This window comes from Drosophila serrata, unplaced genomic scaffold (assembly GCF_035046125.1).
Source record: "Drosophila serrata isolate PLE 108 unplaced genomic scaffold, ASM3504612v1 contig_362, whole genome shotgun sequence".
Taxonomy (NCBI): Eukaryota; Metazoa; Arthropoda; class Insecta; order Diptera; family Drosophilidae; genus Drosophila; species Drosophila serrata.
In genome coordinates, this window is record NW_028257260.1 from 793,551 (window position 1) to 813,209 (window position 19,659).

The 19,659-nt window shown below is 38.6% G+C and overlaps 2 protein-coding genes, 1 long non-coding RNA gene and 1 pseudogene across 4 annotated transcripts; 2 read left to right on the top strand and 2 right to left on the bottom strand.

Annotated features, from left to right (window-relative positions):
- Positions 1-4,580: 4,580 nt before the first annotated feature.
- On the bottom strand, positions 4,581-5,504 carry LOC147642712 (uncharacterized). Its single transcript, XR_015273071.1, has 2 exons — positions 4,858-5,504; positions 4,581-4,774 (listed from the first exon to the last, which is right to left on the bottom strand). It is a non-coding gene; the product is annotated as an uncharacterized LOC147642712 (long non-coding RNA).
- Positions 5,505-9,224: 3,720 nt separating this feature from the next.
- Positions 9,225-10,903, bottom strand: LOC110184538 (mitochondrial carrier homolog 2). The gene has a single exon (XM_020953114.2). The coding sequence runs from the start codon at positions 10,750-10,752 to the stop codon at positions 9,397-9,399; it is 1,356 nt and encodes a 451-aa protein (XP_020808773.2). The 5' UTR covers positions 10,753-10,903; the 3' UTR covers positions 9,225-9,396.
- Positions 10,904-15,462: 4,559 nt separating this feature from the next.
- LOC110184573 (mitochondrial import inner membrane translocase subunit TIM16) lies at positions 15,463-16,099 on the top strand. The gene has a single exon (XM_020953147.2). It carries the CDS (start codon positions 15,463-15,465, stop codon positions 15,898-15,900), a length of 438 nt encoding a protein of 145 aa, XP_020808806.2. The 3' UTR covers positions 15,901-16,099.
- LOC110184540 (surfeit locus protein 4 homolog pseudogene) lies at positions 16,097-17,988 on the top strand (annotated as a pseudogene). Its single transcript, XR_015273069.1, has one exon. The product of XR_015273069.1 is annotated as a surfeit locus protein 4 homolog pseudogene (transcript).
- Positions 17,989-19,659: the final 1,671 nt, after the last annotated feature.

The window sequence follows — 19,659 nt, forward strand, 5'->3', positions numbered from 1 at the left end:
TTACTTCTGTGCACTAAGAGAAATCAAAGTTAATTAGTTTTTGTTTCTTTTAGTTTATTTTTCATCCCTGATCATTATATTAAATAAGTAGATATTTTCTCTTCTTCAATTTGGAAATACTTATAGTTTAGGTAATAATAAAATAATGGGAAAATAATGGCTAACCTTTAGCTTTCTCAAAAGCAATTTCTTTGCCTTACTATAATATATTCCTTTGTTAATTAATATTAAAGAATATATTATCTTTTCCCAGAGATAGTCTCTCTTTTCGTTCAGTGTAATCCCAATTGGAATGTCCTTGGGGCAAATGGAACAATAATAATTATAGAAGCGACTGCGTAACGCAATCAAGTGCTTAGAAATGGGCCAGTAACAATAACACGCTGTATTTCCGTTTCCTGCCACAATGACTACACACACACCCATTTACATATATATATATATATATATGTATATATTTGTAAATATATATACTAGCTAGTATTAGGAGTAGTAGTAGCAGTAGCAGTGGGAATGGCCTGTTTAAATATGCAATTTCAATTTCCGAAAAACACAAAACGCGTGCAACACGCAGAGAGGATCCTGGCGAGCAGCTCAGGATTTCCATGGGTTTTGGGATATTAGGCGGAGGATGTGGCAATTTTTTTTGTTTTTTTGGGTGGGAGAGGATGTTAAATTTGATGTTGCACGTTGCCAGGCAATCGGAAATGGCGGATTTTGAGCGGCGGCCGCATGTTTAATTGGACGCAATTGAAACTAAACTAGCGTAAAATGGAAATAAAAACACAAATAGCCCCCTCCGGCCAATGGAATTCATTCGTTTCGTTACGTTACGTTACGTTTTGTTTTCGCATAAAAATTAATTACAAATTAATTTACCATAAATTGCAATTGCAGGCCCTTCGCCAAGTGCCCATTGGCCCACGCGAATTAGGCTCGCCTCGGTTGATGGGTGTCTTCATATAACGAATGTTCATTAAAATACAGTGGGCATTACTCACTAAATGCAATTAATTCAATTTTGTATCTAATTTTGAAATAATATTTCAACTAAAAATAGGTTGATTTATTAGGAATTACATTATGTATGAATACTTATACCAATCTGTTTTTATTTGTCTCTGATTGATCAAAAGTATTTAACATTTCCGAATAATACGGAATATCAGATAATTTAATATTCAAATTAATACTACATTTTTCAAGGTTGTATTCACTTCAATAGTTTGTATATTATAAATTAATTTATCATTTCTTTTTAACGTTTCATATATATATTCAATAATTTTCTGACCTTTTGAAGAGAATGCATTATAACTTCAGGAAATATTTAAATTTTATATGTTATGAGTAAGTTCACTTACTAATGAATATTCCCTGAAATCTTACATATATAATATATAATATTATTTATCTTTAAAAGGAATCAATTATTGTTTTGAAAGATAAAGTATTGATTATCTCTTAAGACGATCTTTTAAGATATTAGATAATATATTTTTATTGAATGATCCATATTTACTCAAATATTTATATGATATTCAAGGCACTGATATCAATATATATTTTATTACATTGTGGCAGAATTCACTTTATTTCAGTATTAAAAGTTTCTATATAAACTACACCAAGAACCCTATAATTCATTTTCAGCTTGAGTGTTTATTTTTTCTACGAATTCAGTTTTTCCACATTAAACCATTACTTTTTTTTTATTACTCCCGATTTTGGTCATTGTTTGAATATGGTCACGATGGGTGGTAGGGGGCTTTGGGGTGGGGCTACAGCCCCCTTTAGACCGCATTTCGTAAAATGCGGTCAAAAGGACTAATTATGCTAAATGCTAGAAGCCGCAACAACCAGTTAGCCATGGCCAGAAAAACCCCTTCATTTAGCCGCCTCCGGCGTGGCCAAAGCGTTTTTATTTAGCATTTTTATTTGAACTGCGATGCGATAAACCAAAAATTGTTCGCGATATTTCAATTAAACTCGTATGCCGATGGCCATGCATATGTAATGCATTATGATTCCATCGAATGCGCACAGTTTTGGCAACATTTTAGATGCTTTTCTCACTCCTTCCCCCCCCCAAAAAAAAAAAACACCAAACAAAATGAAAAACAAAAACTATTTGCACAACAAAACAGTAAGGGGGGAAATGTAAATAACAGCAAAGTTTTAATTAAATTTTAAATACAAGTTAATTTTTGTGTATTTTCGCACTGGCAAATCCGTTTTATTTAACTTTGTCTATTATTTATCTACGAGAATGTTTCTCTGTGTGCTTCGCAAAATGAGTTATAAATATTTAGTTGTAATTCATGTTTAGTTTGCATTGTTTGCGGCCTTAAAATCGAAATTAATATTCATGAACAAGCGACGCGTTGCGGTGCGACCGCTTCAAATTTTAATTACAAATAAATAATAAATGGAATAAGCAACAATTGCAGCACTTGTTGCACTGCAGTTCTGCTTTTTTTTTGGGATTTTTACCTACCTACCCTATGTAGTTTTTCCATCAGTTCCCATCCATAATTCGCATCGCATTCAGGTGATTTGCAAGTAATCATGTTGTACATGACCAAGGCACACATCGCATATTGATGACTTCGTCTCCCAGGATGTCGATTCCGATTCGGATTCGGATTCGGATTGCTATTCCACTGAATCCCGACTCTGCATCCGATTCCTATTCCTATTCTGATTCCAATTCCTGCTTCTTTTCTCAGTAATAAACGTGCGTAATCAAGCCAGGACCAGGCTATATATATACACATATATGTATATATATGTATATATATATATATATCTGGCATATCTGTCTGACAGTCGAGGGGCACAACAAAAGCCAATGGTATTGCACATGAGCCACACTGTAAAAGAAGAGTATTTAGTTTAGGAAATATTTTAAAATTATTATTTTACTCAGAAGCTTCTAATTATGTGAAGGGGTTTATTTACTACTCCATAAATCATATATATTCTTGATCAACACGATCAGCTGGTAGAAAAAAAATTTTTTGAAATTTGTTTCAAAATTTTATAAGGGGTTACATCTTTAAAATTGTCAAAAATTGCCAAAAAAAATCCATTTTTTTAAATTTAAAAACCGAGTTTTCAAATTTTTGAAAGCTATAAAAAACTGGCACAGAAAAAGACTTGGATTTACCCAACAAAATGAGCACATAAAAATATCTATTTACATATAATTTAGGTTTCCTTGTAGGTAATATCTTCAATATTTTAAATAAATTTTTATAAGGGGTTACATTGTTAAAATTGTCAAAAAAAATTGGCAAATATTTCAATTTTTTTAATATTTAAAAACCCAGTATGCAGATTTTTGAAGGCTATAAAAATCTAGCACCGAAAAGTTATCTAAATTGAAGTCTTCTGATATTTGAAAGACTTGAATTTACCCAACGTAATGAGCCCATAAAAATATCTATTTAATAAACCTAGAATACACATAATTTAGGTTTCCTTGTAGGTAATATCTTTAGTATTTTAAATACTATATAATAAATTATATTCCCATCAAATTTGTATCAGATTTCCCTCAGTGCCTTACCTTTCTTTCTTTGCCGGGTGTAATATTTGATTTTGATTGAAGTGCAGTCAGGCATGTGCGGCCAAGGAAAAATCGCACGAGACCTTCTCTGCCTGTTGCCTATTCAGGACCTGTCAGTCCAGGAGTCCTGGAGTCCTGGAGTCCGGAGTTGGAAGCCAGGAGCCAGGCGAAGGAGTTCAAGACGAACGCATAATGAGTGCCAGAGGCAAAGTCGGCAAGGATGGGGGATCTGCAAAAAAAAAAGGAGAAAGGAGAAAAAAAAATGCATTATAATGCCTCCTGCCAACCGATATGAACGTGAACTAGGAGAAATCCAACGCCTCCATTCCTCCATTCGGGAGACTCCATTGAGGCTACGTGACCAGAAGTGAATCGAATGATTCCAAAAGGTTGTGAAACCAAGGTATCCTTTGAATTATATTTTTTTATAAATTGTAAAATATTTACCAGGTAATATATAATCACTAAACAAATTTTTGTATTATTTTCAAGTCATAGAAAAACTCTGGAATAACTTTTGTACGTTGCACTTGAAATTCCTTGCCAGGGGACTAGGGTAACCCTTTGGCCTACTCATCTCGATGGAAGCTGACAGGCATCCTGGGCATCCTGGGCATCCTGGGCATCCTGGGCATCCTGAGCATCCTCCTTCGCGGCAACCAGCTCCTTCTTAACACGTTGAGCTCCTTTCATCCCAAGGCTAAGCCGGCTCAGACTTTGGGCCATGCTTCCTTGCTTCTTAGCCTTCTATTTTTTCTTCACGCCAGGCAATTTTATGGCCTGCATAAATCAGAGATGCCTCTCGGAACACATTCCCATTCCCATTCCCATTCCCAATGCCATTGCCATTCCCCGAAACCAACTCCGTGGGCGTGGCAGGCAATTTATACATGATGACGTTATTATTTGCTGGAGCCCCCCGAAAAACTATATATAAAGTATGTATATATAGTTTAGGCCTTGGTAATTGCCAACACTCGTTGCGCATGAAAATTTAAAACGCAACAAATGAAAGAAAATGTTTATTTTTCCCTCATTTTATTTTTTATTTTTTGTGTATATTTTTTTTTTTGCAACCGACACATTTCCAAGTGGCTTTCTGGTTTTTGGCTGAGAGAATTAAAGGCAGAAACTGGGGGCTGTCTCTCCCCTCCTCCCTCTCCCTCTCTGGGCCACAATTTGTTTTGGCCCGTTTTTATTTGGCTGCAAAAAATATAAAGCAAAAAAAAAAAACATTTAGGCAACTTGGCCCTTTGAAGGCTCGTGGTCATAAATTCCGTTCTCACCACATTTTCCTGCGCCCGCTTTTCCAGCTCCTAACAGTCTCTGGTCCTGCGTTTTTCATTTATTTGCTTTTCTTTTTGTGTGTGTGTGTGTGTTGAGGGGGGGAAAAGGCATTTTCGTCTGCCAAGGTGCAAAAAACTGTGGCAAGCAGCGTCAAGAGTTGGCCACCAAGACAGCTTCCAAAAAAAAGGTGACCAAAAAGGACGAAATTTAAATGCTCTATAAAAAAAATTAAGACATTTTTAAAGAACTATTATCTATGAAATTGGCAAATAAACTTAGCTTAAAAGCTTTTAAAAAATATTTCAAAAATATAATTAAAAAACCCTGTTAGTATAATTAATAATTGAAGACCCAGAATGTTATTAAAGAACCACTTAAATAATATCAATCAAACTTATTTTTTATACCCAAAAACAAACTTTTTTTAGTTGAAAAATTTAACTAATTTTAAAATAATTTAAAGTCATATCCTGTTTAGTTTTGTTTCATAATCCCCACTTAAAAAAATACAGACTCTGTTGGTAGGCTCTGTGAAATGCCAAACAAAAGCATATTTCTGGCCTTTCTGACTTTGGCTTTGCCTTGGTGTTTCGTCTGGGTCTGGTCTTGTCCTTTTGCTGGCCAAAAGGACCTGCCAGCAAGGAATCTAAAATGATAATAAAATATTCATATTAATCTGCTTGGCTCATAAAATATTCAGCTGCGTAATTGTTGGCATTACGTTCGAGTTGAAATCCAGGAGCAGCCAGCTATGACGACAGTGCCATCATCATCATCAGTAGCAACCAAGAGAGAAAGAGAAAGATACAGAGAGAGAGAGAGAGAGAGAAAGAGATAGAGATAGAGAGAAAGAGAGAGAGAAAGAATGAGGAAATGCCAAGGAAAAATCTCACAAGTTTTGTAATTTACACCTGACTGCCGCCCGGCCCCCAAAATAAGACAAACAAAAGAAAACAACAACTTTAAAATCAACTTTAAAACAGGGGAAAAAATTAGGTCAAACTTTGAGTTTATAAATAAGCAAATACTTGAAATATATTTAACATATATAAAATAGAATAATTACATTAAATAATCAAAGTCGAAGGGTAGGTAAATGAATTCCTCTTTAAACATCTGCATATCAACCTTTCCTTGTTGACCACAAATTAAATATATATATAAACACAAATTATATTTAAATATAATTATACAATATATATTAATAATTATATTAAGAATTGAGACATCAAAATGGCATTGAGTTAAGGGCAAACCATTGCCAGTCACTGGCAAATCCCATTAACCTATTCATAATTGCTCATCATTTTTGGTTGATTTCATTAGCATATGTAACATTTTAATTTGACTCATACACACACACCCCCATCTGGCACACACACACCTGCCACACACCACACACACCACAAAACTCATATGCATAATCAATGGAGCCTCATTAACCTGTCGCTGGTGTCTGGTTTGTTATTGTTGTTGCCTGTTAATTACGCAACCCATAAAATATATATTGCTTCTCATCGCGCTTTACATCAGAATGACGTCGATTAACACCTCATAAATGGGGGGGTGTGTATGTGTGTGTGTGTGTGTGCGGTCTGTGTGTAAAACCTGTTAATTGGTTTAACGTTATAAAATTGAAACCGCCGACCTTGTTGTCGGAAGTCGGAAGCCCATGCGGCGTATACGTAATATATTTGCCACCGCTGTGAGCCACGTTTCCTGAAAAAAGGGGTTTCCCCGCCCATTGCCATAAAGTTCAGCCTGTGTTCCCAGCTTAAATTTCCAGATTTTTCCAGATATTTTAAAAAATTAACATTAAAACTTAATTTAAATAGCAAGTGAACCTGAAAAGCAACTTAATAGGTAGAGCTTATATTATTTTATTAGGAAATGTATCTTTTAAAATGTATTTTTAACTAACTTTAAATAATAATTCCTTTTAGAATTTAATTTCCCATTTAATTTCTTTTTTTTTTCCCACAATTTGTTAACGTTTTTAGCGTTTTGGAACAAAAGCCCAACTCATTAATATGAATTATTTACATATGTTAGTCAATAAAATACTATGCAAAAGTACCCAGAACGGATCAGAAAGGATGAAACCACACACACACATATTATATGCATTTAGTGGCTTCTGTTAATTATGACGCACACTGTACATATATTACAGAAAATTCTCCTATTTTGCTGTCCTAAGAAGTGAATCAATATAAATGCAGGCTCTGTGTATTGCAACGGATACGCTTGACGATGATGATAGCAATCTGTATGGCTTTAATTTGATCTGATTTCAATAATAATTCATAATTGACTTAATAATGGACTCGATATTAATGTTAATTAAGCCCCGGCAGCATAGGCAATTTGTTTTTGGGCCCAGGACCTGCAACTTGTAACTTGCAATTGCAGCTTTTCCAGTCTTGACCCGAGACAAAGCCCCAAGTTATCCATGCAAATGCATGACTTTGTTCAACATTTCCGCTGCATACACACACCACACACACCACACTATAATACTCCTTCCTCTCTTGACGTCATAGTGGAAGTTGCATATGCCACACACACAGGGGGACGAGGGAAAAATTGAAACATGAATTTGTTGAGCCTGAGACTTTGCCAAAATGCTGCGAGGGGTGACTCTGGGAATATGTATATTTTAATTACCTATTGAGTTTGAATATAATTTTAAATATATTTAGATATTATATATTAAAATTTACTTATTGTTCAAAGATTTACGGAAAGTATATGTTTATAATATGTAGAAACGTGCATGTTACAACAACCTTTACATTTTATTTTATAATATAGTAGTCTCCTGTTAAAATAATCACTTTAAAATCCATAAAAAAAAAGATTCAAAATAAAGTAAAAATCTTGTTTGGAATTCAATTAAAATTCCTGTAAAATCTCAACTTACTTTTGGCCCATTTTATATTTTTCAAAGCGCCCTCGTTCCTTTCAACTGACCATCTGACTCTGTCAACTTTGTGCCACCATCTCCAGTTCCAGGGTTCCAGTGTTGCAGTTCCAGTTGCAACTCCCTTCCCCCCTGCTCCCTTCCCCCCTTTTGTCTACCAGTCATCGCATCTTTATGAAGCTGAAGACGAAAATTGTGTGGCATCGTTAGTCTAATTGCATTTTGGGCCAGGCGATGGGGGCGACAGTAACAACAGATTCGAGTGCTCTGCAGCTCAACAGTTGCCCTACAACTACAACCATATATAAATCCGATATATATATAAGATATTTATGTATATATATATGCATTATCCATATATGCAGGCGGGCAGGCATGCGTGAATGTTGCAGGAATCAAGGCAGCCTTGGCAACAGGACGACACGTAGTCCTTGAGCTGCTGCTGAAGGCTGATGGCATTTTTTGGTTATTAAGACGATACGGCCATGTCACCCCAAAAAAGAGAAACACACTCACTCCCATACACACTCGCACACCCCATGTAATAACTAGTAATTTGGGTGCTGCGACTTTCGACTCTTTGGACTTATCTTGAACCAACTCGTAACTGGCATTTAGGGATTTCGATTAGAGTCAGTTAACCGACTTGTAGATACCCATGCCTCTAAATAGAGGGTTTTAATAACTTTATCAATAATTTATACTTATGTCAAGGGATTGGATTTATAATAATCATCATAATATTCTCTTATTTTGAAGTCTTCTTCAATATAATAAAATCTATATCAAAAATCCAAGTTGTCGAACTTGGAATCAAAAGTTCCCAGAGACCAGCTGTCTGCTGGAGTGTGGCCCACAAATGTGTCGCATTCAAATGAACCAAAACTGAATTGTTTCTCAGCCATCAGCCCCATCATCTCGAGGATGGCTTTTGGCCAGGACATTGCTGCAGTCCTGCAATCCTGTTGGCACATTTCGTCGTAGATTTTTGATATTTTCATTACGTGCATCTGCCAGTTACGCTCCATTGTGTGTTGTGTGTGGTGTGTGTGAGGGGGGGAGGGAGTGACAGTACATAAAGTGCGGTACATGTGTCCTTTCTTGGCCAGTTCCATTCTGGCAGCAGGACTTTAGTCGCTTAATCTCTGCTGACATTTGCTGAAACAGAAGCAAGAGTAAAGAGTCGTGCTGCTTTACAAGCTCATGAATGTGAAAACAACGAGAGGATGTTCGTAGAGATCTACGACTTAAAAAGGACTCAGGAATCCTTACGGTTTATTAACTCCAGGCATTGCATTTCGAAGTGTGTGACAAATTAATCGAGTTGAAAGGGAGGCTCTCCTTCATCAAAATCTCTTGCTAAAAGGGTTTTAAGTTGGTAAACTTTTAGCTTGCGTTTTTCTATTAAAATAAAGCTAAGAACTAAGCTAAGAAAAGGCCTTATTTTCTTATCGAAATTGGGAAGTAAGCATCATTTATTAAACATTATTGAGATCTATCAAACAATTTTACTATACCATTCTGATTTGTTTGGTTTCCGACTCGACTATTATAAGGCAATCCTGTGAAATCTTCATCATCGTTCCGTTGCATCACTTCCGGCTATGTAATTATTTTAAGCATTGACTGGAATACTAGCATCCATTCGGCTCATCAACTGCATCTTGGGGATTGTACGCCAAAAGAGGAGACCGCCACGATGGTGTCCACCACGGGCTTGAAGATCAGCAAGGCAATCGATCCAGTGGTTATAGAGGGGCATCCTTGGCGGCTCGCAGGCGGTGAGTGGCGCCCCGGTGGCCGCCATGCAGGCGGCAGTGACATGCAATGGATATGCCAGTTTGCTGACCACCATTTGGATGATGGCACCATTATATTGATACGAGTGCAAATTCATCGGGACGAGGCGCTGACACAAATGACACAGGGCACTGGAGCCGGCCAGAATGGCCAATTCGCCCAGAAAGAGGGGCACGGCGCCGGCATAGAGTCCTTCCCATCCATCGGTTTCAAGGATAACCTTCAGACTGGTCCATATACCCTCATAGACCGTCTCCCGGCCAACGAACTGGGCCACCTGGCGCACCATTACCACATAGAAGGGATGGGTAATGGCCACCGATGTGGCCAGACGTATTGTGTCGCACATCAGATTCCACAAGAACTCCTTGGCACCAACATGTGACTCGACATTGGTATATGGAGTTAGCCGGATGGCATTCATCAGCATATCGCCAAGTGTATAGTCCAATACACCGGCAATAACACGAGGACCGAGTCCGCGATATAGACCCCGGATTCCATCCAACTGATAGATGTGAGTCACATAGCGCTGCACGCCGGGCAAATAGAGGCGTGGACGCCATCCCACGAACGGAAGCTGGTACGGAATCGCCGAAAGTGGCTCGTGGCCCAATTGTATGAGTATCTTGGCCACTTCATATGGATGCAGTAGAGAGTTAAGGCCCAGACGAAGGCAAAAACGCACCAAACGACTTGGCTCATACTCGGACATATGACTTAAATCGGGGGCTGGGGACGATTCAGCCATCAGGGCCACAGGAGCACCTGTGGGGGCACAGGGAAGGACTATAGCCACCTGGTCACGATCAGCTGCGGAGCGTCGAAGACGAGACCGAGAGCCCAATGGACGCTCCACTCGCTGTTCCACATGATGTTGCTGCTGCATCTGTTGCTGCTGTTGCTGCTGCTGCTGCTGTTGCAATTGCTGCAGTTGCTGCTGTTGCAGCTGTTGCAGTTGCTGCTGTGACTGTTGCTGCAACTGATGCTGCTGCTGCTGCGGTTGCTGCTGCTGTTGCGGTTGCTGCTGCGGCTGCTGCGGCTGCTGCTCTCCATTCGGTGTTCGTCGCATTATAGCACTATTATCGGCATCACCGCCACCAAGCGATGAGCCTTGGGCCACGACCCGCTGACGTGCTCTTGCGTTTATATCGGGACGATTATATTCCATTTTGTCAAAAATTTCTTAATCTACTTTTTTTCTCACAAAACTCGAATTTAGTTGTACGAACGGGATGATCGAACCGAATTTGCCTTCAGTCGGACGAACAATGACTAGCTGGGGCCTGTGTCGCAGGCTTGTAACAAATGTAGTTTTACAATTAAACTCATGGCGTACTTGGATGGAAATATGGGTATTTTCAAGGACTACTCTGATTTTCAGTTTTTGGTTTATCAAATCGTTTTAAAACACGCAAGAATTAGGTGTCAAACCCTCTTTTATTTACCTAATTGCATGTTTAGTAGCTAAATTTAGGCAGCAATTAATTATTAAGATTTATTTGCTAACAGAAGGGGATGCAGGCTCTGCTTTAAGTGATTTTTTAGTACTCCTATATATATTTTATTTAACCAAAATTAATTGTTTTTCGAATGTATATATAATTTATTTTACTAAGAAAAGCAATGGCTTTGAAAGTTGAAGTTTTTGCTTCAGTTTCATATTCCAGAAATTGTATTGAACTCATTAAATTTTTCTTATTGGCTCTGGTGCTGCTGGCGTTGATTTTCTTTCCCTCTGTTCCTGATTACAAATCCCGGAAAATCTGGAAAATGGCAACTGCTGGCTCTCCGCCTCACCTCCCTCACCGATGGCTGTCTCGTACTCACTTACTTTTGTAACATGAAATTTCAATTAGGCTGACCCCGCAGCCCTTTTGCTGTTTTTCTGGTCAATTAAATGCAACCAATCCGCCATCATCCTCAGTTTCCCAGAGAAGTCCTTTTGCCCGTTCAACTGCATGTTTTTGTTTTTTATTTTTTTGTTAAAAGACGTTAAGACCTAGTATCAAAGTCGAGCAAAAACAAGGGCGATCACTAGGCAGAGCAACAACGTAAGCTCTATTTTGAAAAATCCGGCAAAATAAATAAGCTAAAAGCGGATTTTTTTGCGGGTTAAACGAAAGTATGCTTTTAAATTTCTATTGGTAATAAATATGTTTATAATATATATAATTAAATATACAATTTATTTCGATATACTCCCCCACTAAATGACCTTGAACTTGTCCTGCTCATTATTTGGCAATTTTCCACTTACACTTAGTTGATATATTCCGGGTTCCATTGAGTCCAGTTAAGCTTTGGCTTTTTGGAGCCTGGAAACCAATCAAATAGCTCTTAACCCATGCCACCCCAGGGCCGTACACCTTTAACCCCATCGGTTCATGCAATCCATTCCGACCAAGCGACCGAAAGCAAATCCAACTTATGCGACACGCACAGTTGATTAACAATGTCGCAATTTTTGAACCGATCCAGCGACAAAATCTCTATTGCCCATGGCTAGATTACACAGGGAGAAATAATTAAGAGTATTCCAGAAGGGATTTTTCTAATTATAATGACTTAGAAACTGGGTTTGTAAGTAGATCTTTCCTATTATTTATTATTTACTTTATAAAGTCTACTTACTTATTTTTATTTATTATTAACATTTTATTAATATGCTCTTTGCTCCTTTACAGCAAATACCTTTACTAAATTTAATTAGTTATTCATATATATTAAAAAATTAATCAACATTTTGTATTTCTCAGTGTATCCACACACACTGTCACGATTATTGCACATCACTAATTAGTGATGTGTGCGACGCATCGCGCCTAAAATTTCTGACCATCAAAAGGGGGAAAGGGCTGTGTGTATGAGTGTGTGTGTGTGTGTGTGTGTGGTGGGAAAGGGCTTTATAGCGGTGGGGGTCATAGGTCATAGAGTGAGACTTAGGGGGGTGGGGGTGGAGACCATTGGCAGAGCGAGACCTGACGTTGACATTCCACTAACAGTGAAATTGTTTTCCAAATCCTAAGCTTGCATGTTAGCCACAAGCAGCAGCATCACCATTCCCAGAGGGGTTTTCAAAGGGGGGTTTTCAGAGGGGGTTTTTGAACGGGGGTTTTCGAGGGGGGGTTTTCGGAGGGGGGTTTTCGAGGGGGGGGTTTTCGAGGGGGGGTTTTTGAGTACGGGTTTTCAGAGAGAGGTTTCAGAGGGGTTTTCAGGGTGGATTCAATAGGGGTTTCTAGGAGGGTTTCAGGGGAAAGTTCAGAGGAGTTTTCAGGGGGAAGTTCAGGAGAGGAGGGTTTTCAGAGGGGTTTACAGTGGTTTTAGAGGGGGTTTTCAGTGGGGGAGGTTCCCAGAGAGGTTTCCAGGCAACTTTCATGGGCTTCAACCACGAACGGCAGTGGCGAATGAATGGCAATGAATGCGACACTGGACAGTTGGCCAGAGCGGACAGTAGGCATTTTCAGCGCCATGGCCATGGCCATGCATCACCCCCCCTGAACCCCCCTGCAGCCCCCTGCACCCCCCTGCGAGATCTGTAGCAACCCCCTTCCACCTCCGCCAGTGGATACCACGTTGCGTGTGTGGTAAATAGTGAACTGTTCGCATTTTCCTCAACTCCCTCAGCACGCTTTCCCGGCTAAAGTTCTCTCGCGAAAGAGGGAAATATACAATAAACTGGCAAGTTTAAGGAATATATAATATAATATATACATTTTTTGGGGTTTAAATAATGATGTTTCAAGAGGGAAACACGTTTTAATATTGATTAATATTGCTTATACAAAATATTTATTGATTTGGTATTATATGACTTGTTTTCTCAACGATTAAGTTAAGTTAGTTTTGTATATGTTGAATTTTGTGATTTTATATTTTAATTTGCAATCTTGTTTTTACCTAAAATTAATAAAGAAAACCTTAAAGAATTAGGAATACAGAAAACCTCTTGAAAATAGGAGAATAAAGAAGATGTTTTGTTTTTTTTAAATGCATTGTTGTCTTGAATTATTTCTCTAATAATTATCCTGGAAAAATCATAAAAGATAGTGTATACTGGAGTTGCCTTAGCTTTCCATTCAAACTTCCAACTTCTTGTTGCATTTGCACTCAAACAATTTTGTTGTTTTCTATTTTTTGTTTGAAAAAGAGAACTGAGAACGGAGTATCAGCAGGAGGAGGAGCAGGAGCAGGAGCAGGAGGAGTATCAGGAACAGGACTACGATAGGCGGGAGTTAGAGGACATCGTTGCTGTCGGGGGGATTAAAACTGCCGGATGCAGTGCGGAAATCAAAATGCTATGGCGGCCAGCAATCGGACACAACTGACGAGCGGATGGTGTCCGCTGCCAGGACTCTGTTCTTCCTTTCTCCGCACCAAAAAAAAAGGCCAAAACCCAAACGATTCGAAATCAAAATGAAACTGGGAAATGGGAATGGGAACCGGACAAGCAGTTTAAATGGCAACTAATCGCAAAAGGCAGTTGCTCCAGTCTCATCCAGAGAGAGAGAAGAAATGTATATCGTGTCCTTGATGTCCTTTTTTTCTAATATATAATTCATACTTTTTCACAAATACTTTGGAGCTCTTTAATGGCTGTTTAAATGCTTAAAATCAAACTCAAATTCTTATATATTTTTGGATAGTAAATACTTGAACTATTTCCTCCCAGTGTATCCATGGCACATCGGACATCGGCCACGTTTAGATAGCCATGTGGAGGTGTTTGCATAATGAATGAGACCCGGCCATCAACTGCGGCTGCTGAATTGGGGGAAATGCGTGGAAAATGGGTGGAAAATGGGTGGAAAATGGGTGGAAAATGGTCAGTAAAATCGGGAACGGTGACTTGGTCTCACGCACAAGACAATGAAATCAAACGACAAACGCAAATGTGATCAATTACAGTTTGTGAATTTTAACGGCCCAAAAAGCCAGAGGCCAGAAAACTGCAATTGTTGTCCATTTGCGGCATTTGCGTATCCTGCAGGAGGCTCTCTTTTTTTTTGGTAGCTGCAGGTCATTAATGTAATTATGTTAATATACACAGGACATGAAGATCTAAAGGCTATGACAACGAGGAGGAACTAAACTGCTGCCGGATGTCTGTCAATTTGCGTATAATTTGTTTATGAGCTTCACACATGCAAGCACACGCACACGAGAGAAACGCCTCCAGAACGGAAACGGAAGCTGGAAATCTGAGCAAGGAAACATTTTGATTTCATTCAGACATTGCTGTCTAAGGAACAGACAGGGTCATGAGCATAGCATAGGGTGCATTTCAATTAAATTCAATTTAAATTGAGCTACATATATAATAAATATGTGTATTCAGTTAGTTTTCTTTTATGTCAGTTTACAGATACATTTCTGTATTGAAATATATTTATAATATTTAGCTTAGAGCTTTTAGATTGACCTCTGCTGTTAAACACTGACCTCGTGACACAATCCTAGCTGGGAATACTTAACCACTTGGGTGGGTCAGGAATTCATTCAGTGTGAAGCGTAAAGTGATTTAAAAATGGAAAAGAAAGTACTTTAAAACTACAAATATAATAGATAAATTCAAGAAAAAATAATGACGCTTTACAGTTTTAAATATATTTAAAACATCATCAAAGCAAAGCCAGTGTCACAAGCACAATCAATGTACCTTTTTCAAAGTCAATCAGTTAGTTAGTTAGTCAGTCAGTCAGTTAGTCAGTCAGTCATTCATCACTTACATTATTTTTGACAGGATCCGTAGTTCGTGTGTATTTCCTAGCTCTCTATTTTCTATTATGTTCTGGCTGTGAGATTTCGGAGACTTCTATAATATCGTGAGCAAAATTCATTATAGTCGGGACAGAAGCAGGCAACTCTGGATACCAAAAGCATGGCCCGGTATCTTGTGAAGATCATCGGTCTTAGTGCCCAGGCGATGGGAAGGGCATTCGTGAAGACGGTGCGCCAGGAGATCGAGGCCTTCCATGAGGCGGCCCGCCTCCATCAGGCGCACAACAAGTGCGCGGACGATGATGCCGCCGATGAGAAGGTAAAGGGTATGACCCTGACCGAGGCTAGATTGATCCTAAACATCAAGGATTTGGGTGACCAAGAGCAGATCAAAGCGAACTATAAGCATCTGTTTCAAGCCAATGAGAAGCCCTCCGGCGGTACCTTCTATCTCCAGTCGAAAGTCTATCGCGCCAAGGAGCGCATTGATCAGGAGCTGACCAAGCTACAGGATACCTTTCCAAGGGCAGCAGCACCGGAAACGGAAGCCGGGAAGATGCCAGGCCCAGGCCCAGGCCCAGAGAGCCGCAGTGACTAGTCCCAGCCGAATTCCCTCCACACCTGACTTGATGTGCCCCTCGAAATCTGTCCTGTCCCTTGTTCAATCACCAAAATCGCTAATCAGTTAGTTAGATAGGCAATAGACATGTGAGAAAGCAATGCTATATACATTTCCATAAATTCAGGAAGTGTGTGCTTCATATGTGATTTTAAGTAATAAACATCATCAATGAAAATCAATGCTAATTTTCATTTCAAGTTGTAGAACATAACTTAAATATTTTTATATAAACAGAAACTTTCTGGTATGATCATATAATTCTTCAATCTAAATATAGTCCTATATCATAGGGTTTCTTTGTATTAACATATTAATATCATATCAATATTTTTCTACCTTTTGGTAGGAATACTTTGCCTCATAAGAAATTCTTTAACATATAGATACTTTTAAAGCTTTTTAACTTATGGTTTTCATATTGAATTTGCAACTAAAATTGTTAAAATAAGTTGGAGCATACTTTAAGCTAAATAAAACTTGAAACAATACATTCATTTATTAAAAATGTCATATTTTAACTTATCAATATATCATTATATTAGTCAGAAGCTATAAACGCAGTGAAGGAATCATTTCCGATCCTATAAATCATATATATTCGTGATCAGTATCAACAGGCGAATCTTTCCTGCTATTTTGGGTAGAAAGAAAAAAATTTAAAATTTGAAAAAAAGGAAGGGGGTTACATCGTTACAATTTTCAACATATTAGCAATATTTTTTAAATTTTAAATTGTGTATGCAGATTTATTAACCTAGTAAAAACTAGGTTAATGCTTTTTTGATCAAGTTATGAGTTTTGAAAAATCTGATTTGTCGACTAAAATGTCATATCAATTCTTAAAATGTTAATATGTTAAATTTACTTATTTCCGATTTCGATATACGTTCCTATAATTTAATTACCAACTCCAAGAGTATATAAACTTCAGCTTTCCAAACTCAATTTCCTTTCTTGTTTTGAACATTATATACAATATTTTACTTTCAACTAGAATATGTCACATACACGTACTTCACATAGAAAATTGTTAGTTGTTTATTGTCAACTCTACTTTTAAGTTCTCTTTTATTTTGTAACTTTATATCTGCCCAAGGAACTCCGTTGAATCCTCGGAGCCAGAAACAGTGAAATCTACAAAATATGACAAAACCGCAGCAGTATCTGGCTGCTGCAGAGGATGTGGCCGATCAGGTGATCAGAAGTGGCAGAAAAGTGATACCAAAGGTGGGGAAAATTTGCCTTATTGCCAGTTTCCTGGAGGATGGCATCAGGATGCTCTCGCAGTGGGACGAGCAACGTGAGTATGTGGACGAGACTTGGTTATGTGGGAAGTTTCTGGGAACCATGTTCGTCCTGATCAATATGCTGGGACAGCTGGTTGGCTGCTGGATGGTGATCTCTCGCAGGAAGCCCAACATTGCCGTGGGATTGCTCCTCTCGATTGTCCTGCTTCAGATAGTGACTTATTCCATTTTGTGGAACTTGAAAATCCTGTCGCTTAAGCTGGGACTCATTGGTGCCCTGATCCTTGTCCTGGCCGAGGGTCAAATTGAGGAGCAAAGCCGCAGCCTATTTGCCGGTTTGCCATCCTTGGGCGAGAATAGACCCAAGGTCTATATGCAGCTAATTGGTCGCATCCTGTTGGCCTTAATGTTCCTCGGCCTGATCCGGTTCCAGTTGAGGACATGGCCAATGATTCAGGATATTTTCGCTATCATGCTAATGATATTCGTTGTCCTGGGCTACAAGACCAAGTTGTCGGCCCTCATTCTGGTGGCATTGCTCTTCGTGCTGAATCTGTATCACAATGCCTGGTGGAATATACCGGATTATCGGCCACTTCGGGACTTTTTGAAATATAGCTTCTTTCAAACACTTACGGTTATTGGCGGACTATTGATGATTGTATCCTTGGGCCCTGGCAGCGTTTCCATCGATGCAAGGAAGAAGATGTGGTAGAAATTAGATGTTTTCTTGTACCAAAAAAATTATTGTACTGAAGAGAGATAGAGATGTGTATATCTTTTTGTTGTTGTTTGTTCATTAAAATTTCAAATAATGTTAAAATGTGAAGGAGCTTTCAGTGCACTTCATTTCTCTTTTTGGTAACTTGAGATCCACTTATATTCCATTGTATTATATGCTGTAACCTGTAAGCCCCACTCCCCCCCTCTCTCTCTCTCTTGAGCCTCTCTTCTTATCAAGTTCCACACCCACACTCTCAGTTCTAGGCCTCCATCATGGCTCTCTTCTCAGTACGCCATTGCATGTGGCATCTCGTTCTAGCACTTGGATCTCTGAGAGGGGAGGAAGAGTAAAAGCTGAACCTGCTGCTGATGTTCCTCGGCAAAAGCTGATAACACCACCTTATACATTTTTACCATGGCTTTATGCATAGTCTTCCTAAACGAAGAAAGTGAGCTGAGCATGCTTAGGCTGACACCACCTTATACATTTTTACCATGGCTTTGCTTAGCTTCTTAAGCTTCAAAAAGCTAAAGAAAACCACCTTGTATATTTTTGGTACCATGAACTAGGCCAAGCGTAGAAAGCGCCAACTGATAAAAACCACCCTGTTTAGTTAAACCATGAACTTTAACTAAGCCCGAAAATGGTGAAATTAAAAACATCGAAGCGTACAATTAAGACACTATTAAATTTTAATGGGAAATTAATACGTCACAGGTTAATCTATGGCCACACACTTTAATACTAATTTCCATCGGCACACAAACACACACGCGCTCATAGGCATAGGAAAATGTCAATGAAAATGAAAAAGAGCAACAATTTACATTCAGATGGCGTTTAATATCTGTTCGGGACATGTCATTGATCTCTATAATGAGGCACGTTTTACCAAAGCAAAAGTTGTTCACACACACACACACACACGTGCATATTGTATTATGGCAATTTTCAATTTGCGTGTGCATTTTAAATGCAATTTTCCATTTTCCAACGCGGCTAAAGCGAGGCGAGACGAGGCAAGAGGCTCAATAAAATGCAAGTGATTTATTTATACGCATTGTTCGAAGGGGGAGGAGGAGAAGAAGGAGGAGGGGGAGGGGCGATGCGGGGTCATAGGGCAGAATCGGCGAACCAAACTCTTAATAAAAACAATTAAGCCAAATTGGCCACAATTGTAGGCAAAAATGAAATAAAAACGCAAATAAATTGAAATTGGATGAACAAATAAAAGAGTGAGCGTTGATCAAGATGGCGGAAAAGTGTGAGTGGGTGGAAAAGCGTATGATGGTGCGAAAAAGGCGAGCACTTGAGTGGAAATGCAGGCGAGTCGTCATCATCATCATCAAGGGGACATCGCATCGCATCGCATTGCATTGCATTGCATTGCAGCCAAGGAAAAGCTCACACAAGTGCGGAAAATCGAGAAAAGTGACACTGCTACACTGAGGGAAACAGGAAACGGAAATTGGTAAAGATAGTCGATACTTTCATACCTACTTAAAATAAGTCAGAAGTCTATAAAACAGTGAAGAAGTCATTTCTGACCCTATAAATAATATATGATCTTGATCAGCAACAACAGGACAATTTTTCAAGCCATCTGCGGCAGAAAATTAAACATTTTCAATTTTTGCAAAAAAAATGGAAAGAGGTTACATCGCTAAAATATTCAAAAATTCAAAAGATGTTAATGTTCTTAAATTTTAAATTGAGTATGCGATTTATTAACCCAATTTAAACTAAAATAGAAAAACTTTCCGA

Coding starts and splice junctions, on each gene's coding strand:
- LOC110184573 (XM_020953147.2), top strand. CDS start 15,463: ATGGCCCGGTATCTTGTGAAGATCATCGGTCTTAGTGCCCAGGCGATG.
- LOC110184538 (XM_020953114.2), bottom strand. CDS start 10,752: ATGGAATATAATCGTCCCGATATAAACGCAAGAGCACGTCAGCGGGTC.